The sequence below is a fragment of the Motacilla alba genome, chromosome 5 (assembly GCF_015832195.1).
Source record: "Motacilla alba alba isolate MOTALB_02 chromosome 5, Motacilla_alba_V1.0_pri, whole genome shotgun sequence".
Classification (NCBI taxonomy): domain Eukaryota; kingdom Metazoa; phylum Chordata; class Aves; order Passeriformes; family Motacillidae; genus Motacilla; species Motacilla alba.
This window is the reverse complement of record NC_052020.1, coordinates 40557895-40585513: the sequence shown is the minus strand read 5'-3', so window position 1 is coordinate 40585513 and position 27619 is coordinate 40557895. Positions and strand designations below refer to the sequence as shown.

At 42.5% G+C, this 27619-nt stretch overlaps 1 protein-coding gene across 1 annotated transcript in view; it reads left to right on the top strand.

Moving 5' to 3' along the window:
- The first annotated feature begins 7675 nt into the window (after positions 1–7675).
- SPTLC2 (serine palmitoyltransferase long chain base subunit 2) overlaps positions 7676–27619 on the top strand; it is a 77946-nt gene continuing 58002 nt past the window's right edge. Inside the window, exons 1-5 of the mRNA XM_038137540.1 lie at positions 7676–7845; positions 17838–18032; positions 25372–25526; positions 26571–26719; positions 27051–27175. Of these exons, the coding sequence (XP_037993468.1) occupies positions 7756–7845; positions 17838–18032; positions 25372–25526; positions 26571–26719; positions 27051–27175 (714 nt within the window). The 5' untranslated portion in view covers positions 7676–7755. The remainder of the gene's footprint in view (positions 7846–17837; positions 18033–25371; positions 25527–26570; positions 26720–27050; positions 27176–27619) is intronic.

Here is a 27619-nt window from a genome sequence, read left to right as displayed (position 1 = left end):
ACCCAGGCAGATCCATGGGGCTTGCAGAGCCCACAGCCAACACAGCTGGGGCTGCTCCAGCCCAGAGAAAGCACCTAATGCCTGAGCACACACTTCCCTCTCATGGCCATGCCCGATACAGCAACCACGCAAGCCAGCATCTTCACTGGAGATGCGATTTTCCTATGAATATTTATGCATTTCCCATGAATTTATACCTATGAACCATTTCCCATGGTTTCCTCTCACACTTGTTGGACACAGACATGTCTCCCCTACAATCGAGGCTCAAGCACAGAGCGAGCTCTGTAGCCTGGCTGGCTGCTGCTGAGCAGCACACACTGTGAGCAGAGTGAGTGCTCAGTGCTGCCTGCAGCATCATGCTGGCTCTCTGAAGGCCAAGTATCAGTCCCTAGTCCTGGGGTAGATTTTCCCTCTTGGTAGTGCACAGCCTCTAACATTTTTCATCTCCTCAGGTTAAGTATGGCTTTTACTACCTTTGACGGGAAAGTTTTTCACTACCTAGTAATGGGTAGTTAAGGGCTCTGTTAAATTTCTTCCTTGCCCCATTTCACTGTATGACAAAGTCTCTCTTTGTCTCTCCTATCTATAATAATATGCTTGCCAAAAGGAGAGACAGCAGCCTTCTGTTTTCCTGTATTGACCTTTTTCTCTGAACTGAACTTCAGGTTCTTTCTGTGCTCCCATCACCCCTAATATCAGATTTTGTAATTCAAAAGCAGTTTGCTGCACAGATGAGGTAGTTTCCCCTTATGTCTAATCTATGGCCACCTTCCTCTAGCTACCAAGTCAGTTCAGTTCACAAGCCTGAAGAAAATTTTCCATGGGATAATTTTCTGTTGGATGTGTTGAACTGACTCTCTCTACATGTAGAAAGTTGAGCACTAAAAAAAGAAAAAAGCTCCTTTTGCCATGTATTTTGCCAACTTGTCCATGTTCTTCCTTCACTTTTTTTTTTTTTTTTTTTTTTTTTTTTTTCCTAAAGAGAGGAAATAAATCCTGCAAAACTGTGCTTGGTACTGGAAAGGTGGCAAATTGCTCCTTCCTTCCTCTCCAAGCTAAGGTTTGGCCACTGCCCAGGTACTAGAGCCTTGTCCTCACTGCCTCTCTTCTCTACAGTATGCTGTCTTCTCATATGCCACCTTTGTAATAGCATCAGTACAGCATGAAATGAAAACTATCAACAAAGACATTTTCAAGGGAACACCACTTTTAGTTCTGTTGTTCTCCCAGGAAGAGGTGAATAAGGAAGAACCTGTTCAGTGTCCTGCAGTACTAACAGCACTGTCAGAAGCAGCAGCAGCAGCAGTTGTGTTGCTCTTGAAGTCAATCACAGCAGTTTGATCATGCTCTGCTGGGCTCTGGGCTCTTTACCAGAGTTTCTCAGAGCACTCCACAGCCACTGGTAAAGTGAGACTACATCTGCTCTGAACCTGTCTGCCAGGGTTCTGATGGAAAGAGGGTAACTTCCATAGACCCAAGAGGTAGGTGCAGATTCTCAAAAGTATTTAAGCACCTAGAAAGCAGTTAGGAATTAAAATACTGTGGGCCTTGAGGTCCTAATGAGGATGTAGTTATATTGGTATTCAGTGGTTTTGCTGATATAGCTGATGGTGCTCAGTATAGTTCTGCTCAAAAAAGAACCTCATTCTGCTGATATGAGCTGCCTGCACACAAGGAGGGCTTCACTGTTACAACTCTGCTGCTACAGCGATATCACACACATTTACATGTAAATTAGGGCTTTGTTTATACCGCACAGATGCAGCCTTTCACTTCATCCTGGATGGGGAGGGGGGCGGGGACAGTAATGGTCTCACTACTCTCATTTTATGGACTCAGAAAGCAAGGCACAAACAAAATGAACTCACTAGTTCAGTATCAGCCAACATGGGTGGCAAAAAAAGCAGAGATGCTGATCATCGTTTACAACCGTGGGACTGTTTTACTGCAGAGAGGGGGAGACAAGTGAGTCATCACTTGGCTCATAGAAGCCTCACTATTACGTGAGGTCAAATTCCCAATGTGTTTGTGATGAAATAACTGATCACATTTCAGCCACTCAAACACGCCTCTCAATTCCCAAATGCTGCTGTACTAAACTATGTATCTGACATTGATACAAAGTGAATTGCATGGTAGGACCAAACTAATGATTTTTTGCTGGCAAGGTTAACTTGTGCCAAATACAAGGACCTGGGAGCTACAGTCTTTGTTGGCCCAATAGTGCCAGTAAGCAACCTATAAAGACACAAAACCATAGAGTTCTGGGGTGATTGCATAAACAAAGACCAAGAAGTCAGGCTTCAGAAAAAGCAGGTGGTGTAATGAGTTAGTTTCATGTGAAAAGGGGAGATTTCCTCAGCCCTTAGTGTAGAGAGATTTACACGACCCTCAGTGTTTATTTGTTTGTCAACACCCCAGGGAAGCCCAGATCCTTGTGCCTGAGCAATCTGTCAGAGTCCTGCTGGATCATAGGGTGGTTCCACTGACTTAGTCAGGGACACACACCAACAGCATAAGGGAGACCACCCAGTGGGTCTTTCTCTTTATTTGAGTACAATACCTGCTGCCGGCAACTTCCAGTGCCCACGAAGGACTCTCACAGTTTATGGAATAATGCTTTATTAATATAAAACTGTGACAATCCAAAGTTTGATGAGTGCTGGTGATAGTATGATAGTATCTGACTGCAAAAACATATTCAAAGCCATGCACAGACAAGCTCTAATCCCCAATAAAATATTCAGCATGCATAGAGTTTGATTCTTACCCAATAGGTATCTCCACAGGGGAGAAGACAGGTTCAGCCTATCAACTGATAGTTATAATGGAGAATTCCCTAACTTTTCCCTCATTCTCAACTAACTTCTATACTACTTCTCTACATTTAGGTGGAGCTTGGGTGACTGCAGTTATACAATACCTTTGTTACTGATTGGCGTAAAATTCTCTCATTTTAGTTTTAAACATACAGTCAAAAATACAGAACACATGCCCAAAGAGAGGTGGTTGTACCTTGGGGGTGGGTAACTTTGGGGTGGAGGTGTGTGTTAATGTTACAATTAGGCTACAATGAACCAACTTCATCCAAGGAGCATGATTTCACCATAGCTGTTGGCACAGCAGCAGGACATCTTCTGTCTCCCTTGGCTGACAGGTTTTATGCAGTTTCTTAGCTGCAAAATGCTATTGAGTTCCCCTCCCTGCAAGGATTTCAACAGAGCCCAAATGAGGTGTCTCCACTCCACCCTCTGCTTCATCCCCCTTAGCAGGTGCTGTGGTTGCAGACTGTGGGTGTGGGGAACCATCGTGGAATAGGTTTTGAGCACACCAACCACATTCCATCCAGGGAGCAGCAGCTGTGTTTTACTTTATAATTTCTGTACTGTTATAACCTCTATTAGGCTGTGAATATAACCTCTCCGTTTCCTCTGATATTACCCCCAGTCTTCTTTCCACAGCTTGGTGAAATGCAGTGAAAGTGGATGGATGTTACTGCTGGTCTTAAGCTGGCTCTAAGATACAGTATGGTTCCATTGCAGAGAAACAGCTATCTCCATTCCAAAACACTGCACAAGTCACTGCCCAAAGGAGGGCCAAATATCCAGAACACTGAACCGACGAGGGTGGGATGGCAATACATATGACAGTTTCTAAGTACTGTTTTATACAGAAGTCTTGGGGACAGGGAACATAAGTAAAAGCAGGTAAAGCATAGGAGGCTCCAAACAAAGCCAGGACAATCTTGGTAGTCAGCCCTGACTAAAGCCTAGAGAAAAACAGCTCTTTGAAATGGTCTGAAAAAAGGTCTGGTGGTGCATGCTCCCTTCCTCCCCGCCTCTGGATGCACTGCAGTGTAAGAAATGCTTGTCAGGCCTCAGCCTTGATGAACAGCACCTGGGCTCAGCTCCTCTTGAGCTTATCAGAAACTCTGTCTGCTCCCAGGAACTGTTTAATCAGCTCCTGCTTTTCAGCAAACAGCTTTGGAAACTTACTTTTCTTGCCTGAATAACAACCCAAGCAAATTTTTTTCTTTGAAAGCTTGATAGCAAAAGCAACTGGAATTGCAGCCAGGATGGAAAATTACTACAGCTAAAGCCAACTCTCTTGTGACCCTACAAAGTGCAGTCCTAAGTGAGACCCTTTGAGCTCTCCAGGACTGCAGTGAGCAGCAATCTTGCTCTGAGCGGGATCTCTCTCAGAGCTCACAAATGTTCAAGTCTGCTGCCCAATTGCTCCTTCCGGAACTTGCCCTTCTGCCATCTCCAAAGTTCACAATTCACCTCTCCGATCCATGCCCGGTGTTCAGGGCTCCCTGGTGATTCATTCCTAATGCTTCCATCTCAAACTCAAACATGAACATGCCAGGAATTTGACCTCAAATAACGATGAGGCTTCTATGAGCCAAGTGATGACTCATTTGTCCCCCACCTCTACAGCAAAAAAACAGTCCCATGGTTGTAAACGATGATCAGGATCTCTGCTTTTTTTGACACCCATGTTGGGCGATGTTGATATTGTTCAGTTAGCAGAGTAAGGCAGTTTGCTCTGCCAGTTCACTGGAATAGTATCCTTGAGACTTAAAATCTATTTAAAACTGGAATTTGCTCTTCAGATTTCTTTTGGTTTCCCTATTTTGCAACTGCCTAGTCCAGAGGCACAAGCTGCCACCACCTGTGTACACAGGTGTCTTGTGCACTGCACAGAGCCATATCAGAGTTGCCTGCAGGTGTGATTCCAGGAGCTGTGTGGGATTTGTTTGGTGCTGCCTGTGGCAGTAGCTGTGCCCTGGGATGGCATCCTTGTGCTGTGACTTGTGTCCATGGATATCCTGGACTCTTCTGTCACTGCAGCCCCAGTGTGAGCATGGCCTTCTGTGTCCCCTGCACTGTGCTGGAAGGGACCAGATGCCCCTAAAACACCAGGCTGTGCTGACCCCATGCTCAGGGCAGGGTGAGGTCACTCTGTGCAGGGGAGCACTGCAGCTGCTGTGTAAGATTGTACAGTCCTGCATGAGCTAACCAGTAGGTCCTTTAATGCTATTTACATTTCCTAAACCAAAACTGAAACCATCACATTCTAAGGGTTCATGTTAGTTGGGTTCAAGGACAGATGAAGTGACCAGTCTGTAGGTACCTGCGTGTGAAAAGGGTTTGTGCTTTAACAGATAACACAGCAGTGACATTCTGTGCCTGGCAGGGAAGGCAGTTTATCCTCTCTAGAAGTAAGGCATTAGCAGGTGAAACTCATCCCTGCGCAGGTGGGCAGGCGGGGAGTGGAGGGTGCTGCCCTACATATCCCTTGTGAGTGTAGGCTGATGGACCATCTGCACCCCATGGCAAAAACTAGTCAGTGCAATTCAATCTGTTCTGTTCAAAGGGAGAGGAGGCAGGAGGAAAATGCTTATAGCCAACTATGGCAACAGGGGAAAAATACTGCAACAAGTCTACAGTATGTGGTCCCCTAATACACTTCTCTTTCTTGCTCATTTTTTTGTTATATTTATTAGCTTCCTCATAGATTACTTCAACTCTACAAAAGCCCTCCCCTGCTCATCCAGAAATAAATCACCTGTGCCTCTTTCCCACCAGTGCTTCTCACTGCACCTCCACCGAAGCCAGTCCACTTGCACAAGTACTCAAGTGCTAAGCAGGGGCGTTTGCTGCTTTGATCCCAAGGTCCTTCCCAGTAACACCAGTCTCCCCCATGGTCCCAGCCTGCAAGACAAGAGATGGGACACGGCCCAGCCCATCTTAGCTGGTAGCTCTCCCTCACTGCATGTCAAAAGCAGGTGAAGAAAGCTTACTGCTGAGGCAAGTGCATACCTGCTTCAGTGGCAGTCCCGATATGGGAGTGGCCACAGACAGAAGAAAAGGAACAAGGTCAAACAGCCAACCTGCACCTGCTACCACTGAGGCTGTGTTTGCACCCTCGTTACAAAAAGCCCTCTTGTCCAAAGGGGACATGGAGACATGAAGCAGACTGGACAGGCACTGCTGCCTACAAATAGGCTGAAACCAGGCTGTGAAGCTTTCCTGTCTTCCTGAGGGAAGAAAAATTACTGTCTTTCACAGAAGCTAATTCACTTGCTAGGCACTGCATGTTCATACCAAATTTGCAATAAGATCCATGACAAAGGCTCCAAGATGTGACTATAATACATAAAAATAACTATCAATAGTAGCAAATCAGAGAGAAAGGATGAGACCATTTTCTCGAATTCATATGCTTGAACCTGATAACCCTGCATTGTGTTTTCCCCCTGTTGCTAAGTGCAAAGAAAAACCACAGCCCTTCCCTCTAAATTACACTGGAGAAAACAAAGGTCACACTCCTCCATCTTTTCAGTGTGATTAAACGTGTCAGGCTGTTTACTTTCTGCCAGTTAACACTCCTGCAGCTCGGAAACCGCTCCCTACTCCCTCACCAGGACGCATGCAGGTGTTTAATAGTGCACAAATACGGACACTTGGGGGTTTCCTTCTGGCCTCCTCTGCCTGATGCTTGGTCACTCAAACTGCACTGAGGTCGGTAACATGCACTCCCGAACTAAATATATTTATTTAGTTTAGCATTTAGTTTACCTGGTCTTTCAACGAAGCAACCCTTTCCAAACCCTGTCAGAAAACACGTTTGTACACAAACAAGTACGGTTTTTAAACGGAGCCGTGGGCAGAGCGAACAGGCGTGCAGCTCCAGCTCAGCAGGGCGGCCAGGCTCACGGTAGCCTTCAGCCCAAGTGCAAATCCTACCGAATTGGCTCTGCCGAGGCTGGTCTGCAGGGTGCCCAGCAAGGGCCTTCGGTGTCCCGCTGGGCTCCGGCCAAGACACACCTCTCCCGAGCCGTGGCAAAGGCATTCCAGGAACTACGTCTGATGCCCTGAACGCTCTCTGGAGCTCTCGCCCGGGGCTCTCCGATGGATGGTTTCATTAGGACACAGCCCAAGGCGTCCTGGGACAGCCCTCCAGGTCTCGGAGGAACCGCTTGGTTCATCAGCTCCCTCAGCACGAACCAGCGAGGGGCTGCCCGCTGCCTCACCCACCCCGGCCCTCTCCCTCTCCAGCCACCAGCGTGCCCGAGCCACGGCTGCCGGTTTCCCGGCGGGGATGGGGATGGTGACGGCGGCGGCGGCAGCAGCAGCACCAACCCGCGCCGCCCCGGCCCCGGCCCCTTTCCCACCGCGGGCGGGAGCGCGCCCATAGGCGCTCCGGAGCGGAACGAGAACCGCAGCTCGGAGCTCTTAGTGTCCCGCTACGGCCATGCGCCATGCGCCCCGCGCCTTTCCCTGCCCGCGCATTGGCTGCCGCCTCAGCCTCGCCTCCGCCCATTGGCTGCCGCCTCAGCCCCGCCTCACTCCTCCCTCCGCCATTGGGCGGACGCTGCTTCTCTCTCGCGCCCCTCCCTCGGCCTAGCGCTGTGATTGGCTATCTATTCCCCTCCCCTCCGCGCCCCGTCCTATCCCTGCCAAGTGATTGGGCGATGCTCGCCCTCTGTCTCCGCCTCCCTGTAGGCGTTCCGCTTCGCCATTGGGGGAGCCCCTCCCTTCTCCTTGCTCTCCTCCCACCCGGGCGCTGCGCGGGCTCTCATTGGGCCCCTCCCGCCCGCCTCGCGCGTGCGTCGGCGCTCCCGGGCGGGGTCTGTCCCCGCGCGTGACGCCCGCGCCCGCCATTGGGGGAGCGCGGGCCGCGCTTCCGGTGCGGCGCGGCCCGGCCGGGCGGGGGCGGCGGAGCGGGCGCGGCGGGGCCGGCGCGATGGAGCGGCCCGAGCGGCCCCGCGCCAACGGCTGCGGCGCCCACGGCGCGCTCCGCAACGGCTTCGTGCGCGGCCCGCCCGGAACACAGGTGCGCGGGGACGGGGGGCGCTGGGGCGGGCGGGCGGCGGGGCCCCGGAAGGCAGCGAGGTGTGGCTGTGAGGGGTGTCGGCAGAACCCAGCGGTTTGTGTCGTCGGCCCTCGCCTCGGGAGGGAGGGCAGCGCCCGGGGGGTGCTCGCTCACCGCGCTGGTGGCGGCGGGGGAAATGACTGTCCCTCGGGTCACGGCTGAAACTTTACTGCAAGGCTTCTGCTGCTGCCAGAGCTTTGAACTTAAAGCTCGCTGTAGCCCAGTAGGTGTGTGGTTTAGAAGAAAAGGCTTTAGCAGTCCTGCAGCCTGTTTGGTTGTCACAGGTGCGACGCGCGGGGCTGTGGGTACAGGTAGCCTTGAGCAGGGACTTGCCTCTGGAGCAGAGCTGGAGATTGATGCAGCGCTTCCCATCTGGCTGTACGAACACCCTGTGATGCAAGTGTGTTTTTGTGCTTGCACACTTCACTTGTTTCTGTGCAAAACTCTCAAGTTTTGTGTTATAGTGTAAAGAACTTAAGGGTCATGAAGTCAGCCTCAGCAGAAAGCAATAGATTGTGTTTCCTTGAACACCTCAAGCTGCTTGAGAAACGCCTTTCTGTCATCTCTCCTGCTGCTTCTGTTTTTTGTCCTCTGCTGTCCCTTCCATTTTTTCAGTGTAGGCTGGTGCACTCACTGTGTGAACGGGGTTGAGAACTGATGAAGGGTAAAACGAAACTGTTTTTCCCCCGATTTATATTTAAGTGAGGATACTTACTGTATTTCTTTGACTGGATGCATGCTCATAGTCTTGCCCTGGCCTTTGGGAGATACACCACAACACTGGAAGCACAAATGGAGGGGGATACAGTACCTTCATTTGGCAGCAGTGTCAGCTTGTACTGGTTTGGGGAGCTGTGGCTTTGGTAGTCTTGCCTTGCAAACACCAAGCACTGCTGGCTATAAAACCTTGCCTTAGTATAAATCTTTGTAATAAGACAAAGTATGGTGCTGGAGAGTGTTCTTCTGTGAGAGTTTTTCCTCACTCTGTGCTTTCTAAAGAAGAACGTCTCTGAATACAGTTATATTCTTTACCTCAGAAGAACAGAAAGTGAGGTAGGCAAGCATTTTACTCAAGGGCTTTGTTTACCTGTGTATCTGGAAAGCATGGGTGATGCAGCGTGTGAATGGGAAGAAACAGATTTCGAACTGAGGAAGCTTTAAAAACCTTGCTGGTTTATGAGATGTTCTATTCACTCAGTGGCTTGCACATTATAGTATGCTCAGATATGCTTTGGAGACCTGAGGCATTTGAGATAACTATTTCTAAAGTGGGTCAGGGTTCACTGGAGAAGTGGTCATGAGAAATCTTACCAAAAATCCAAAGTGTAGCAGCAGTGTGAGATATAAGAGTGTAGCAAAGTTTGGTATCTTCCTGGCAGCTGCTTGCTGGTCAAACAGATTTATAATTAGGAGTATTACATTTTTTCTCCATAATTTTATGTGGGCTAGCTTTATGCTGACTTTCAAAGTGAGAGTCTGAATGTTAGAACTGGACTGGAAGAAGCAATTATTTACGGGAACTAATTATGTCCAGCTTTCTCAGATAGCATCCGTGGTGGTAAGCTGCCAAAGGATGTGTTTGCTGATATATCATTGATTTGGCTACTTGATTGGTCGTTTGCCTTTTCAGTTTTGTTTTTTGGGCCCTTCTTCAGAAGAAGGGAAACTCACTGTGAATGCTCACTTTGTGTTGAATATATTTGCTGTGTATGTGTATACTACATATTTACCACATAGAGCACTTGAGAATCTGCAACTGTAAGCAAGTACCAAAAAGGAGGCAGCTTGCACAAAAGAATGTGATTGTTACTTAGTAGGAAAAAAAACAAACAGAAAAGTAAGGATGAGGAAAAGAACTTTTTCAAGAAGGCCTTTCACGGGTTTCGTGTGAGAAATAAGAGTTAAAATGAGATCTAGTTGAAATGATGGGAACAGGAGGGGAAAGGAAAACCATCAGTTTAAAAAAATGTTGCTGTCATTGACAATTTATCTGGAAACCCATGGAGCTTCTGAGGGGAGAGCTTAGAGACAGGGTAGTGCATTACCGTGTCCCCCAATAGGGCTTGATAGTGCAGGAAAGCTTTACCCACTTTTAACTATGTGAAAAAAAAGGAGTCCTCTTCTACCTAGGATGTTTCTGCTCAGGTTATCTATGTAAGTTTGGGGTTTTTTAATCCTTGATTTCTTGGGGGTTTTTATCCTAAAAAAATAAAGCTTAAATTCAAATGTTTCCTTATAATACTTCCTCCACTAAGGGTGGTATTTGAGCTAGAGTTGGTTCTTTACTGTTACTCCAACATGCACAGAAGAGGGTGAAATTGTTCCCTTAATTTTCGAAAAGGTTGTGTTTGTCTCCTTCTGAACTGCTAAACCTCTTTGGTAAGAGGAGAGGAGAAACTCGCTGCCTACTGAAACTGTGCCATAACAGACTCTGGCTACTTGGAGATTAATGGAATATTGTCAGTGCCTGGGAAAGTGACCATTTGAAGTTAGGGTTTGAGCACAGTAAAAACATTCTGCTGAAGTACTAAGAGAAATAACAGCTATTGGCTTTCCTGAGATATCCTGTGTTCAAATTACTTGGCTCCTGCTTGAGGTTAATCTGCTTAGAGATAGTTGCATTCACTGAATTTCAACCTCATTATGAGCACCTTAATTAAAAGAGGTTGTAGAACCATATAGAAATGAAAAACTGAATATAGAAATGGAATGTTGGAGAAAAGGGACTTTTTTCTAATTGTATACAGTTAAGGGAGTTAATGGTTAGAAAGTATAGTAATTTATGGATGGACTTAAAATTGATTTAGAACTCTGGTGTAATACTGCAGTATGTAAGATAAAAGCCTGATATCTCAAAGGGTATTGTCATGATGTGAGAAGCTGAACATAGATAGGAGAAAAGGAGCAAATCTTAGTAAAAGAGATGTGAAGTTACCTCTTCAAGTTGTGCATGATTCTGCTTTTTATGCCCTTCTGCTGTTTTGGGGAGAGTGTTGAGTTCAATATAAAAATGGTGTTTAGGAGCTATCAAGACACTTGTGGGAATAATAAATGGGGGTAAATTGCTTTTTCTTTCTGCAGTGCAATTTTAAACTGGATTGTATTTCTCCATTGGAATGTTTTGCAGATGACTAATGGTTTTCCAGTTCTGCATCTGAAAAGATTTTTCTTGCTTAGAATAGGGAGATTGGGACATGTTTAATGGGAGAAGATGCCCTTATTTTCCAAGATAATTTATTTGAATCCACCTATTATTGTGAACAAATTCTTAGTAATGTGATTTTTTTTAACTCCTTAATTGAGCTTCTTACATTAGAATGGTTCTATTGTGCTTCTAGAAGTTAAAGAAGAAGTAGTAGTCTCAACCTAAAAAAAAAAAAAAATGGAATGTAGGTTTTAGACATCAAGTTCTTAATTTCTGTTGTGTGCAGTATCTCCAAGTCATTTAGATAGGAGCTGGAATTATATAAACCAATCTTAATTTCCCTGGTGTTTCTAGAAGGTTTTCAAATGCAGCTTCCATCCTATAGCAACTTCCAGCTAACATACATGCCTTTGTAAACAACCTCTTGTACTGCTTCCTCAGGAAGACAAGGAATAGTTTGGTTGAGAAAAGTGGGAGGACTGTGGGATTTGCATTCCTTTAAGACTGTTACAAGTCCTGAATTCTAACAGCTATTAAAATGGCCAGCATAGATATTTCTTTCCTGGAAGTTTTTCTTTATGTCTGTGGATATACAGAAAACAGTTTGTGTAGTCTTGTGATTTGTGCTTGCTCTTCTTAAACAGCACAAACTGCTTATAGGTTCATCTTGTAGGATTGCTTCAGGATGCAGGGGAACAATGGCTTCATCCTGGTTTCTAAGATGCTTTTGCTGGAATTCAGGTTAGTGTAGTTTCTTTTGGAGAGCACACTAAAGATGACTGCAACAGATACTGCAAGTTCTTCTTGCTACAAGTGGTTTAGTGGTAGCAGTGGCGAATCATGTTTCAGATACTTTATTGACAAAACTCCTCTATTTTTGAAAAAGTGTACCTGTGCATAACCATCTTTTTCTACTACCAAAGTCAGTTATAAAAGACTGTAAGCCTTTGTGGAAGGAACAGCTATTCAACATTTTCCCTGGCTAAATGAATATTTGAGGTCATTGTATTAAATTAGTAGGTGTAGTGCCAGTGTTGTGCTTGTTGAGAATGTGTGTGTCTGTGCTGGTATGAAAACAATGCCCGTGGCAGCTGCTGATATTATGGGCTTCTCTTAGATTCCAATATGTGCTACTGAGAAATTAGTTTGGGTGAAGTGTCAAAATCTGTTGATTGTATTGAGACTGCCATTTCAAATTTAGCTGGTGATAAGCCTTAAATGCTCTTAAGAAGTTGTTATAGATGTATACAAGTTAATTTATTTTTACTATATTTACTTGAGTAATGTGATGTATTTTTCTGTCTTAATTGTACAACAGAAACAATGTTTTTTCTAAATTTCATGTGTTCAGTTTGTTGGGGGGACAAAAGCTTTATCTGAGTTATCTATTGCCTTCAGTTTCACTAGGTGGAACATAAAGCACTGGCCCATCTTTAATGAGGATTCCAGTTTTTTGTTTTGCCATCATTAAGAAATGAAATGCTTTCAGAGCTATCTGAGAGCCTGGAGATTGACTTGTTGGGGAATTACTGCTCACCTGGTCTGTCTTTGGAAATCTTTATTGTAAATCATATTTAGTATTCTGTGTGTGTGAAATCTGCTGAACATAATAGGTAAAGTTACATGTAAGGTTTAAGGTAATTTAAGGTAAAGAATTTAAAAGTTATTTTAAATTAAAATTTTTAAAATTTAAATATTTTCATAAATTAAAAAAAATTACGAAAAAATAGTATATTCCCAGTAGAATTCAAATTACTATATGTAGTAAGCAAAAAACCCCAAGTTTAATTGCATCCTTTACTTGCTCATGGGGGGACAGGGGAGAATCCAAACCCAAACAACTTTTAAATGTCACGGAAATTTATGCTGTTTTTGTAGATGTGGTAAGTGCATCTTAAACAAGGACTGTCAAATTTGTTGTGACTAACTAATTGTAAATAAAAATATTTGACAATACCTGTCAAGAAGGACAAATCTTTAATTAGAAATATACACTTAAAGTCTGTTTTGTAAAACAGGTTTATCTCCTGTGGGTGTTTTTTAAAGCTTAAAATGTGATTCAAACCAGGTAATTCTAACTTTGACAGTAAACACCTTGTCTTTTTACCTGTGCAACTGTCTGAGATTTGAAGTCTAAGCAAAGTGGTGCAAGGAAAAGGACTAGAGGCAACAGTAAAATTACCACAGGGTATCTAACATTTTAGAGCAGCTTCTTTCATGGAATTCTCACTGCTGTGATTTCTGTAGTGCTGATTTCCTCAATCCTTTGTAATGAATGTGTCCACTTTTGCATACGGAGGCACACTCATGGATGTGGTCTTTCACAGTGTGTTTCTAAAAATAGAAGCAGCAAACCTGTTAGTAAAATTTCTGCAGCATGTGTGGTATGTGGCAATGAGAAGCTACTAAATTTTGATAAGAATTTAGCAAAGTTGTGTTCCAGCATAAATAATCTTTTTACTGTGTTTACATTAAGTCTGCCAGGTTCGTCTGAATTTGTTCTTCCTGTCAGCATGGAATGAAATGGCCTCTTTGATAGAGTGCTGGTCCTTTCCCAGGGTAGCACAATAAGCAATTACTGTGCTCTGCTCCCATGCTTGTGCAGCGTGTGTTGCACTTGTAGCATCTTCCTTCCCTAAAGCCCATGCCTGCCATGCAAGGTGTGTACCCAGAGTCCTGTGGTAAACCCTGTGTGTTGTCCACAGCAGCATCTGAGAATGTTCCTGTGTTTGCACATGGCTTTTTGTCTTCTCACCCACAAAGGATACAGAGAGCATCCAAAGGAGGGCAACAGAGGTGGTGAAAGGATCTAGAAGGAAAGCTTTGTGAAGAGTCACTGAGGTCACTTGGTCTGTTCAGCCTGGTGGAGAGGAGGCTGAGGGCACGCCTCATTGCAGTTACAGCATCATCCCCAGGAGAAGAGGAGGGGCAGGCACTGATCTCTTCATTCTAGTGACCAGTGACAGGACCTAAGGGAAGGGCATGAAGGTGTTCTGGAGCAGGTTTAGGTGGGATATTAGGAAAATGTTCTTTACCTAGGCACTGTAACAGTGACCCAGGGAAGTGGTCACAGCACCAAGCCTGAGAGAGTTCAAGAAGCTCTTGGACAGCTCCCTCCAATAGGTGGTGTGACTTTTGGAGTTGTGCTGTGCAGGGCCAGATGTTGGACTCGATGGTCCTTGTGGGTCCAACTCAGTACATTCTGTGATTATCATCAGACTCTCATGTGTTCTGCTTAGACCAGTGTAGTCCTTTCTGGCAGTAGCTGTGTGATGCTGCTGCAGCTCAGTAACTGCTACACTACTGTTTCGTGTGGTTTGTTTCGCCAAGAGTTTGGCCCAACGCAGGCATTACCCGTGGCTGGTTCTTTGCTGCCTTCTGTAATCAGCTGAGTTGTGCTCTCTGATTCTCCTGCAGCTGAGTTCCTTAATATGATGGTGCTCTTCTGCATGCATGTTCTCTGCAGAGTACAGGAAAGAGAGTTGTAGGTGAGCATGCACGTAATTTTTTTGATCCGTGTGTTTAAGCGAACTCTGACTGTTCTTCGTACTTGGATATGCTGTGTATTCTACTTCAAAGGTCATGTCTCACTTTATGATCATAAAGCTTGTTGAAATCGTAAGAGTCTTAATCTTCCACGCTTTTTTTCTCCTCTTGATAAAAGGAAATTAGGCACTGAGCTGTAGCCACCTTTTCTTGGTCTGTGGAACTGAGATTGCTGTTCTTTTGTAGCAGCTTTGGAGCTTGCAGCATGTAAGCCTTCATTTGGAGGCTTACATGCTTGGAAAACAAATAGGCTTGTATTTAATGTGACTACAAATGTCTCTTCTGTAGTCAAATTCTAGAGTTTTTTATGGTCATATGCTTCATGAAGAGTTTGTGGAAGTGCATTCAGTCTTTTCTTTAATTTTTTTGATTCAGCTAGGATAACACAAGCTTCTCTGCTGATATCATGGCTGATATGCAAATTTAAGGGTGTATTAGCACACTGGTGGAAGAAAACTGAGAGATGAAATTGATTGTAGTAAGGGCTGGATCAATACAGGTATTCCTAAAAAGCCTTTCTTAGTGAAATGTTGGGATTGACCATACTGAATATTTTTTTTTAGTTTTACCGTTTGTTACAAGCACAGGCACCTCCAAAGACCTGGAAAAAATTGCTATGTTTTTATTGTGATTAAGGTTGCATATAGATTTGGGTCTCTTAGTTGTTTTTTTTTTTCAGTAACTACTTTTTGGTGCTTGGTAACCTCAGATCTGTTACCTTAGGATGTAGCCTTTCATCTCTTCCAGATGAACTTCCAGTTACCTGGGAAAGACATTAGAAGCTTTGATGTGATCTCTAGTTATTCAGTACTAGGTAATTTGCGAAGTAGTCACTACCAGTTTTCTGTCTGCTTATCCAGAAATCAGCTGCTGGTAGGCAGGCACAGGTGGCAGGTATGTGATGTGCCTGCTCCTGAGCAGCTGCTCTTCACAGCCTGATCTGACAATGTGAGGATGCAAACTTCAGCTTGTAATTCCCCAAGCTGTGAAACTCTGGTGGTTGGAGCTTCAGTGTGTGATCTTTCTTGTATCTGGATGCAACAAAATTCTATAGTTTTGTGTACAGGAGCCATAGTGATACAGTTCAGCAATTCTGAGAGTAATAGAGAAGAGGCAGGTGGCTCTGACGGTTTTCCCTTTGCAGTGTTGGCTCACTGATTCTGGGATTATCATGATGCTGCTGCCCCTCCTCTCTCTCCAAAAGCTGCTGCCTCTTGTTTGCTGAGCTCTGTCGAATGACTTTGTGGCGCAGTGCTGTAAAGACTATTAAGGTATAATGAATAAACTTCTGCAGACAGTTACGTTTCCAACATGGATCATTTCAGTGTTGAAGGGATGCTATGCTGATGATCAGATTTAGTTGCTTCAGTTGTGGAGGCTGGTGCAGATGGCTCAAAGTGGGAGTGAGTGGGGCAGGGGCAGTTTCTTTGGCTGGTGTGGTTCATGAATGGAATGGTGTATGAACCTTTGGCCTGCATTAAAGCCTTAAATTTGAGCTGCAGTGTGGTAAGCAAGTGTTCCTACACTTATGCCAAAGCCATGGTAATTTTCTACTTTAAGTCCCCACTGTATGCAATGTGTTTTTAAAATAATACTTCAGTATTAAACCTGGCCTCAAAGCACTGCTAGCTAGTTACCTGCATCTGTCTTTAAGTGCTGCTGCTAAAAGAGAAGTTCCTACTCTGTCTTTGCTATTTTGTTTCCATACATAGACCTATTCTTAAGTTCCCACAACTATTGTGACCAAATGAAGGATTTGCTTTGCTTAAAACTGTGTCAGAGGAAGGGAGGAGGTAGAAATGACTGTCAGGAGTGAAGGTGCTGTTGTGGTTTATACTTGGTGACTGCATAGCTACGCATAGCTATGCTAAAAACAGCCCCTTGCTTCTGAAAAACTGCTTTCACGATATTAATGACAGACTTAAAATACAGACTTGCTCCAGCACCTGAGATGAGCAGGTATCACTTTCTAGATAATTCAGTGTCTGGTGATACCAGCAAGTATGTGTGCCTTATTGATTCATCAACTGTTGTAGAGGTTAGTACAATTCTACCTTACTTTCCCATGTGGTAATATGAGTGACATAAGTGAATAACTGTTTTTTTTCTGTCTGCTGGCCCACACCCCATAGGAATTATTTGCCATTGTCTTTTTTTGATTAATTTAGGTTCAGTCTCTTTCCTAGGTGTTGAGGGGTTTTTGATTAGTACATTTTAAGGGATACATTTCTTATTTTTATAAATATTTGATCCTACACAAAGGACATTTATGTCTTATAGAGTGTTCTTTCATATGTAGCTATACTATTATCGTGCAGCCATTCTATAACTTAGCCAAGATATCCATTTGCATCTAGTGGCTAGATTTCTATGTTTTTGTTCATTAACTTATGAGATCTGGTCTTTAACTGAACAATTTGAAAAAGTAGTCTAGTTAAAACCATGATCTTTCCCCCCAGTGTTAATATTGGGTTAGCATTTGCCCTGTAGCTGTGAAGCTTTTCTGTAACAGTCGCAAATATTGCACATTCTACTAATTGTACTTGAGACAGACCTGCTGTATGCACTAGGCAGCTAGTAAATCTCCTACCTTCAGATGACATGTAAGTAGCTAGATGGCTTTTACTGTGGATTTTATGCAGAAGGCCATTCTTTGTTCTGTATGCTGACATATATGCCCTGTTGAGACTGTGTATACAATGACTTTTTTGTCTGTGGTGTCATGTCCGCCTCATGGATGAGTACAATGTTTATGTCAGCATCTTTAGGCTAACAGCTACAGAGATGTGTGGATTATGATTGTTTTGTTACACTAATATAGGCTTCCAAATCTGAGAATATATTATTTAGATTAATAAAACTATTACTTTCTATTTTGTTTTTCTCTGTAGTAACCCTGGGATGCATTGCTGTTCTGTTACTTGTGCCCTCTTGGTGAAGGCACTTTTTCATTTTGGTGTGCCTAGATGTAAGCAATGCTCTGTATGTAGCTTTGCAAATGAAACAGTTTTAATGAGATGTTAAATTAAACTACCCTAGATTGGTAAGTGTGACTTGGGTTGTATCAGCAATTTGGCAACTTCATATATGGAGGCTGGCATTGTTTATCAGTAATGAACTTAGCTGGATGCAGTTTTTGCTGAGTGATGGGGGATGCAGAGCCTATAGCTGACCACGGGGCTGGGGACTCTTCTGAAATGTCTATCTGCCTTTTTTTTTTCAATTAATACCTCAACTGCCTCTCTTTAAATTTTTCCTATAGATAAATCACATTGTGCACAATGGAGGATTATACAAAAGGCCTTTCAATGAAGCTTTTGAAGAAACACCAATGCTGGTTGCTGTGCTGACCTATGTAGGCTATGGTGTTCTCACTCTCTTTGGATATCTGCGAGATTTCATGCGGCAGTGGAAGATTGAGAAGTGTCAAAATGCAACAGAAAGAGAAGAGCAGAAGGTAACCATTTGGAAATGATGTTCATGGGAAATGATGTGGCTGAGGCTTGAGTGTTTCTTTGGGGAAAAGTGGTGTTCAAAGTTTTCTGCTGTTTTACTTGTCTTCTGGATGCCCCAATTACTATACAAGTAGTGCTGTGTCATAAAAAAATAATATTTCTTTTGAGTTATTTTTCCTCAGAGTAGTTTCCTCATCTGTGCAGTGCAAAGCTGCATCAACAGTTACATCAATGTACTGAAAGATCCCCCAGCTGCAGAAAGAAGTTTGGGGAAGACAGACTGCATATTCCAGCTTCAGTACTTAAAGAAAGGCTCTGGTTTTGGTTTCATACCAATGGGAGGCTTTCTGACGCTGATCTGGTGGCTGAGTTTTGATTTAGGAATGTTCTTAATTCTCTTTATCTGAAGCAATTGCAAAGAGAAGCTTGTGGGTCAGATCCAGAGCACAAGCTATATAAATTCTTTTGGAGTCCAGAACACAAGCAGGTTAGGTGATGAGTAATTTGAAGTACTGACTTGTGGCTCACTGATAGTGATTAGAAAGAATTAATTCATGTTATGACCTATTCACAAAAGCTTCTGTTACCAGGTGAAAGGTCTTGCCTGCTTCAGCAGTTAGCCTGGAATGGATAATTCTGATTTTCAGTACTTGTAAATTACTTTTAGAGCTCTTTATTCCCTACAGGAGTTATTTGCTTTTATGAAGCTACTGCTGAAACATGAAGTTCACAAGTTATTTTCTTGTTAACTCTTAATGTGACCCCTCTTAGAAGAGTGTGACTACCAGTGAGCTGTCTCCAAAGGTCTTACTCTTGCTGATTTGGGTTCTCTCAAACTGTTTTTCTCAACTGCTTTGGAGAGCCAATGTGGCTTATAAAATGTTAAGGGAATTCCTTTTCCAGTTGCTGGTTTCTGGTTCTCTGTGCAGCCACACAAGCAGTTGGCTAGCAGAAAATAGCAGGGGGCAGAAAGGACATCTCAGTAAGGCAAACAAATAATCAAGGGTGGCAGGGAGGAACTGAAAAGGGAAGGCTCCTTTGGAGCCTTTTTTTGGAGACACCACTGGAGTAAAGTGCATGTCTTTTTACAGTAGATTAGCTAAGGACCAGTGCCTAAAATTACCTCACAGTAGGTTCTTTCTGTGAACATGGTGAGGTAGGATTAAGCAGATTCATAGTAGGGCACTAAATTCCAAAACAGAAGCATTCTTATGGGAGTTTAATGAAACACATTTCATATTGGTTCAAAGTACAGGAGTTTCAATTTACACTATTGCCAAAACTGACTTCTGGAATATGAAAGTAAAAATCTTGGGTCCCTTTTAACAGTTAAAATATCTGATTAAAAATGCTGGTTAAATCTCAACTTGAAATTTGATGTATTCATTAATGCCTTTTGAGCTACTTTGGTTTATGACACTTGAGAACTTGACACCCTTATATTTTTCTGTACACAAAGCAGAAGTTGATACATCAGAGAACAGTCAAAACAGTTCAGAAAACTACTAAGACATTAGAATAAAAGTTTAAATATTGGTATGTATTCATGGTGTTGAGGATTATAAAGGAGTAGCTGAAGTGTTGGTTACTCTGTACTGTAATCATTACAGTTACTCTGTACTGTAATCATTACATTTCTGTTGCACGGTTGTTGTGAAAGGCTTGTCCTGTTATCACTGTGTAAGAACTGCTTACAGCAGCCCTTTTCTGTGGGAGCAGTCCTTGCTCTTACATGAGTGAGTGAAAAAAGGGGGCAGTAGGTCTAATTCAGAAACACATTATTGATATTAGGCTCTCAGTAGATTACCACAGAGGACCTTGAAGCATGGAGGTTGTTAGCAACAGGTTATCCTAGTCCTAAAAGAAATGTAGCCTTGAATTTTTTTATAAATTAACTCAGTGTTGCATCTTACCCCAAAAGACGTTTGCTTAACAAGTATACGTTCTGGACAGCTGAATTGAAACTCTTTCAGTTTCTGTGTTGGTTATGGCTTCCGTGAGGAGATGCGTGTATTCTGGTTTTGTTTTGTACATAGGATGTCTGGGGATGGAGCTAATAAGAAGTGCCAGTGAATATTGCGTAAGAATGAAAAATAGGAAATCCTGTTTAAAGAAGTTTTGGTGTTGGAGAAATCTCAGCCTAGTGTACTTCCCCAAATCATGTCTTTAGCACTTAGATTGTAATAGCTGCTTCTGATATCAGACAAATAGAAAAGTGATCACGTGAGGTCTAGAACATACAGTACTCATCCTCACCCCTGCTGCTTTAAGCTTTGTTTGCTTGCAAATGAATTGATGAGAGCACGTTGCAGCACGTCTAGTGTGGGAGCCAGGGGTTATTTTGGTGCAGGAGGTGGAAGGGGAGCTGTGTGCTCAGTTACTTGTTTTGAAATTATTTTCTCCAATATTTGAGTCTCTCTGCTGGATGACAGCCCAGTCACCTTTTGGTAAGGCAATGGAGATACTAGTGTGTAGAAAAGGCTCAAAATTCACCTTTTTGTTGTTATTAATATATGCAAATCAGAGAACCCCTGTGATTACACTGGGGTACTTTCTGGCAGATTTGTGGGAATCTTTCCTCTGTGTGGAAAGTAACATTTTTTATTACTGAAATTCTCAAGAGCCAGCTAGGTCATTATGTTTTTCTTAAGTATCAAGCAAAAGGATTAGCCTTACCTTTTTAGAATGATTCATAATTGCACAGGTGAAAAATTACAAAGTTATGTAGTGTGAGGAAGTTTTGTAAAGGGCTGAATGAACCTGTTCTGAAAATCACAGAATTGAAGTATGTGTATTTTCTGTGGTGTGTTTCTGAAGGTGCTTACATTTAAAAGCATAACATAAACTTAGATCCAAAATAGTATTAAAACCAAACACAAGGAAAAGACTCAGTTTTTCTATGTTATGGAGGGCAGTTTATTTCAGCAGAGCAAGTTCTTCCTTAAATTGTCACTTAATAATATAATCTTACTCTGCATCATAACTAGGAAACGCCAAGTAACCAAACAAATTTAAAGAGCAGGGCAGAATTTTGAACAGGCTTGAATTACAACTGTTTCTGATGGCAGGTAAATTCCTTGGAATTTATTAGAGCCATGCATTGATATGAATGATTCCAAGAAAACCGAATATTCACTCACTGTTGAAACACAAAAGGGTGAAAAGGGGCAGACTTTACTAGTACTGATTTCCAGGAAATAGTTTCATGGGTTTTGGCTTTGTTGAAAATACATCCAGCTGAGCTTTTCCTGGAAACCAGTGTTGTGTAGCACATCCTCTCTGAAGCATTACTGGTCTGTTTTAGGCATGGGTAAATGGCAAGATTAACAATTCTCAATTACCCTGGAATCCATTTATGCATACCCAATTTAATGTGCTATCTGGTCATAAAATATAGTTAAATCTGCAAAATGCTTCCAGAATTTTTCAGGCAGGATGAAAATCACTTTAACCTTTCCTCCAGCTTGATTTGCCTGTTGATTACCTTCCATGTTTTGTGTTTGGGAGTGACTCTAAATGGGACTGGTAACTCTCTAATACAAGGCTTCATGCTCTGTAGCTTGCCCAGCTAGAACATGTTTCTAGCATTTGGGGTTTTCAAATACATGTTCACAGGAGTCCAGCTGTAGGGATATTTCAGGGGCAGTAACTGGAGTTGTTTGTTCAATGTTGTCTTAGCATCTGTGTAGCTCATCAGGGGCCTCCTGATGATACAAAGGCTACCCACAGTTATTGCTCCACTTCTCTTGACTCACGGTAACAGTGAGATGAAACTAGTCTTTCTGCTTCCTTTTAGAGGCCTGGAATTTGTTGCAATTGTCTGCTGGATTTCTGTTCAGAGTCAGTTATGCATTATCAGAGAGCACATTATGTGAATTGCAGATAAGCCCTGCTGTTGCTCATGGCACCATTTGTTAGCTTAGGTGCAATGCTGTGAAAACTTGGCTCTGAAAGTGGCATAATGACTGCCTTTGCATGTCCCTGTGCCCTGAGCTAAAGGCTACAAAGCTCTCATTATGACCTTCACTTGTTGCAATATTCATTTAGAGTGTGATGAAATAATGGATTCCCAAATCACCTATGCTGAGGTGTTGCACCCCGAGGGAGAATTTTATTCTTCCCTTGACTGGCTGTGCTTTTCATTAAAATTGCTATGCTTTTCAGGCTTCTGGGAGACCACTAGTACTTCAGTTTCTTCATCAGGCATCCCCTCAGTAGGGGACATGTTCTAGGCTGAAATTGACAGGAATAGAGCTCTTTAGGATTTTTTTAGCTCCATAAATGAAGGAACTTTCTGCTTTTGCTCCCTCTTTTGGGTCCAGTGTTGCAGTTTCACTCTGTTTACTCAGAAGATTGCTCAAAGAAGCAATTTCTAGAATATTTTTCCTCTGAATGGAGCTGTTTAATCTCAGACTGATATTCTTAGGGGCCCTTACAGCTAGGAAGGGTGTTGAATCTGAAATAAGATGAGAACCTGATAGAAAAATAACAAGATCTGAAGATAACAAGATTTAAAGGTGATAGTGGTTGCTTCCAGCTCTAGGATGCTGTTGCAGCAGAGCACTGTGGTTGCATGTGTCAAAAATTTGAAATCACGGAATATGCTAAGTTGGAAGGCACCCACAAGGACACTGAAGTCCAGCTCTTAGGCCCGCACAGGACATCCCAAAGAGTCACACCATGTGCCTGAGAGGGTTTCCAAACTTCTGGATCTCTGTCAGGCTTGGTGCTGTGACCACTTCCCCTTGGTAGCCTCTTCCAGCGCCCTCTGGATGAAAAGTATAGATTGATAGAGTTCATCCCTCCTTTCCTCCCCAGGTGTTTATTTTTTTTTGGTTCAAAGATTGAAAACATTAAATTAGCATGAGGAATTCAAGTGGTCTTTTTGTTGTACTATCTACTCTTCATCTGGAATGCCACTCTGTAGAAGGATGGAGGAGGTAAACAAACAAACAAACCAACCCCCAAACCAACCAGCAGACCGTCTGCTCCTGTATGCCAGCTCCAAAAGAGGTCTCTGAAACTCCAAAAGTTAGTATCAGTTTATAAAGGCACCGTATCCTTACCCTTTGGTTTTTTACATTCTCAGATGTGTGGGTTGTGAGAACCCCTCAGTGGGGTTAGGATCCCTGAGGAAATAGACTATCCGTTTTTGCATTATGCCAAAATAACACTTCCTGCTTGCCCTGTTCCAAGGAACTTGCTCATGGGGCCTATCTGAGGATGGTTTGTTGGAGGGAGCAGTACATGTATAGATAACAAAGGAGTTGACAGTGTGCTGATACCTACACTTAAATCCTACAACTTGATACTCAAAAAAATTAAAGCTAGTGTCCCATATTAAACCTTAATTCCCTTACCCATAATTTATTACTTGAATTCTTGCTGACTTTTAAAACATATTTTTTCTTTATCATAATCCAGTAGGTTCAGAGAACTTCTCTACCTCACAGTAACTTTAAACTTAGTTCTAATGCTGGCTTTTAAGATCATGCTTGTGTTACATATACTGGTAGTGCCAGCCTGTTGTGGATGATTGTCCTTATGTCACCAGTTGAGCTTGTTACTGTTCTGGCTTTGTCAGCTTGGGTTTCAAAAGAAAGCTCATCTGATGAGTAATCTGGAGTGGGATTGGGCTGTATCGACCCAGGCATACCTGCCTGAGTTGGTATGATGACTCATTTCCAGCCTCCCCCTTCCAACCAAGAACCTTAGCTAAAATACCAGTTGTTTCTTGGCTCATGTAGTTGCTGTGCTTGGATAACTGTGGCAGAGCTGAACTCTTGTGCGTGGATGGTTAAGAGGAGTTGAAAATACTTAGAAGCATCTCAATAGGTTATAATTAGATTTAACTAATCTCTCAAGTATTTATCTTCTAATGTGCCAGCGTTTCTTTTTGATCTCACTTCCCCCACCCCTCTACAAGTAACGTAGCAGAGGGTTTGAAACAATTGCAGGTAATTACTTTGATTTTGTGCCATGAAATGGGACAGGAACATGGAAGAAACAATTGCCCTTCTATGAATCTTAGGACCTAGAAATTTTATTCCCACTGTCTGTCTTTGAGAAAGGACATACTTGGGATCCTCTGAAAGAGTGATTGGTAGCTAAATTTGGGTTGTTTTTCCATAGTCGAAATGATGGAAATTAATATCTTTGTGCCTTTTTGACACAGGCAGATCAGAAATGGGTTTAGGTGCAGCTGTATCTGCTTAGAAGTTGGCACTTTTGGGCTTGGTCTTTTCTGTGCAACTGCTGGTAGGAGGATGCAGAGTGCAGACCTAAATGTTCCTTTACTCCAAACTGCAAGGACAAAGTTGTTAAATCATTAAAATAGGAAGGTAATGAAAAAAGTACTCCTCCTGCAGGCAAGCATTGTAAGTAAGAGCTTGTAAGTGCCCGTTTGTGTTTTTATTAAAAATCTGCCATAAATGCTCTCAGTTTAGCTTCAGTGGTACAAATGTCTGACACTATAGTACTTGGTGAGATACTCTGCCTATCTCATACTATCACCAAAAATAAAATTCCCATCACAATGTTTGCATTTTTCTTGTGAAAAACAGGAAGAAATGCTCAGCTGGCTCATACCTTTGTAATTAATTCTACTTTTTCCTTCTGTAGATGGTTAAAAAGGTGGTGATTTTTTTCCCCCAACAGAAGCAAATGAATTATGCATTCTTATCTCTACTAAATGTCAAACTTTCTTTCATTAAATAGTAAAAAGGAAATCTTGTGACTTTCGGGCAAGAAAAAAATGTTCTTGAGTGCTCAGATGTCCTTGCTGCCACAGTTAGTTTGACATTCTTGTGTTATCCATTCAAGGCAATCACTTACTTTTCCTGGAAAACATTGGAAAGGAAGCTAAAATTCAGGAAAGGCTCATTCATAAAAATCATGTGGGACTTCAGTGTTGATAAGCTGTGCAGAAGAGAGGTACCATAATGCAGCTTATTAGCTTCTATTGAAAACAAAAAATTGTGGAAGGTTCTAATGGTAATGTGTAAAATAATGCTAGTGGTGCTATATCAAAGGCATTCCTTATCCACAGAATAAAATATGGTAGAGCACCTTAGTTTTCAAAGTCTTTGTGTGTTCAGTACAGTAATGTTTGGTGCCAAAAAGCCAATGCATGTTCCCTTGCTCTGCTTAACTCAGAGGCTGACTGTACCTCTCCTGCAAAGATTATATGCCCACGATTTAATGAAGAGGGTTATTTTATGTTTTGTGTTTTCTTGAGTTTTTTCATTACGTCAGAATGACAGATAAGAATTATTCCTGCTACTATTATCTTACTGTAATATATATTTTCCTTTTACTTTGAGTGCTTTTGATGTGTTTCAGGACTTTGTCCCATTGTACCAGGACTTTGAAAATTTCTACAACAGAAACCTCTACATGCGCATTCGGGACAGCTGGAACCGTCCGATCTGCAGTGTGCCAGGGGCCAAAGTGGACATGATGGAGAGAGTTTCCCATGACTATAACTGGACATTCACGTGAGTCAAAATTGAAGAAAACACTTGCGAGAGCTGTCTTAAAATGTAGGGTCTCTAAGAGCAAGTTGTAGGCTGTGAGGTTAAAGGAGCAAAGGATTATGATCTTTATTATGAAAGTTTGAATAATAAATGAATTTTGGTCTTTTGAATTAGATTTAGCCACCAAGGTGATTATTTATACATAATCTTTTGGCTACTTTACTGTATTAAGGTTTCCTGGGCATACACCTGTAATAAAATTAATACCTTTGTATGGTATTAACAATACAAAGGTACAAGAGCCTGGTGTGGATACATTGGATTGCACTGCTGCTTGTGACTTTATGTGGACTGAGAAGAAGTTCTGCCACTTTAAGTAAATGCTGCTGTCTGAACTGAATTTAACATGATTGTTTTGAGTCAGAACTGAAGTAGTCTGTAGGAACAAAATGAGAAATATAATAAAGGATTTTTACAAATTGGAAGTGACATATCACAGGTTTGATGTGAAGAGATTTGCAGCACAGTACTTGGTGAAACTAGTTACGTCTCTTCTTGGCTTTCAAGGGTAACACAATCAAAATTGATTTTTTTCTGCTGAACTTCTTCCTTATTCTCTTGTCACGTATTGTTAGCACAGAAGTGCCAGATGTGTTTCCTGTCTGTGGTTAGAGGATATCCCGCTTGAGAGGCTGCCAAGTTAATTGATCTAGAGATGTTATTTTGTAATTGAAAGAAAAGTTGTATGTTTCTGGGATGGAGGGAGAAACATGTCAGAGCAACAGATGGTTTGAGAAGCCTCAAGCAATTTCATGTGTGATAGCAAATTCATCTGTAAATGTAAACTCTTCTGGGAATTAATTTGAGATTGTAAGATAGGGAGAGATTCATTTTAACTGATTGTTGTAGTTTGATAATGAGAGGCAGTACTGAAATAATTTAATGGTTGGTTGTGTTGATTTTAACGTTTCAGTGTATAGTCTAGGAAAGTGAAATAATAATCTTCTGGTGTAGATAATTTTTAAAATTTTGGGCACTCTAACTTGTGCTGTTTTTAAAACACAGATACACAGGGAGAGTGATAAAAGACATCATAAATATGGGTTCCTACAACTACCTTGGGTTTGCACAGAAGACTGGGGCTTGCCAAGAAGCAGCTGCTAAAGTTCTGTCCCAGTATGGAGCTGGGGTGTGCAGCACTCGGCAGGAGATGGGTAAGTTGGAGGATGATAGTATGTTCCCTGAATGTTTATTTCCAAGTCTGTATCTGACTGCAGGTCTTTAAAACATTAATTGTTTCAGCACTGAACTTTAGTCTAACTGATAAAGCGGCTTTTACTTCAATGAAGACAAATTGACTTCCTGGATTTAGGTAATGTTGCACAGCAGTAGTCTTACTTATGTTTTCATATATGGGTTTTTTTCAGTGTTCCCTTATGGGCCTTTAAATAAAGCACAGCTTGGTTGGTGGAAATTGTCTTTGTAGAATTTAGCAATAGTAAAAGCTTCTCCTTACTCTGAATTTCCCATTTGTTTTATGTGCAGGAAACTTGGACAAGCATGAGGAGCTGGAAAAGCTAGTTGCCAGGTTCCTGGGTGTGGAATCTGCAATGGCATATGGAATGGGATTTGCAACCAACTCTATGAACATTCCTGCTTTAGTTGGCAAGGTATGGCTTAAGTCATGGACAAAAGCTCACCTAGCAAAGATTCTAGTGGATGATTTTTCTAAAAGCTACTTGTTTGCTTTTGTTTTTCCTCAGTGGCAGCCCCTGCAGATATTCTCTATGGAAACTGTAGGTCAGAGAATGTATCTCTAACCATTGCAAAAATCTCTTTGGGGAACAGCATCCATGGGACCAGTAGCAGCCTAGAACTTTCTCTCTGGGAGAAAGCCTGGCGTGTTAAGGCTTGCTTCCTCACGCTACTCCTTGGTGTGTGAAATGGTGGCTGATTAACAGACTGATTGGCTGAAAGTAGTTTGGTGCTTTTGAAACACTAAGAACTGACTGTGTCAACTACACAGATAAGCTGAATTGCATATTGTTACATGGAGAATTTATTATCTTTGTGTGACAGCTAAAAATCCTTCCTTGGAATAAGTAGAAAGGTTG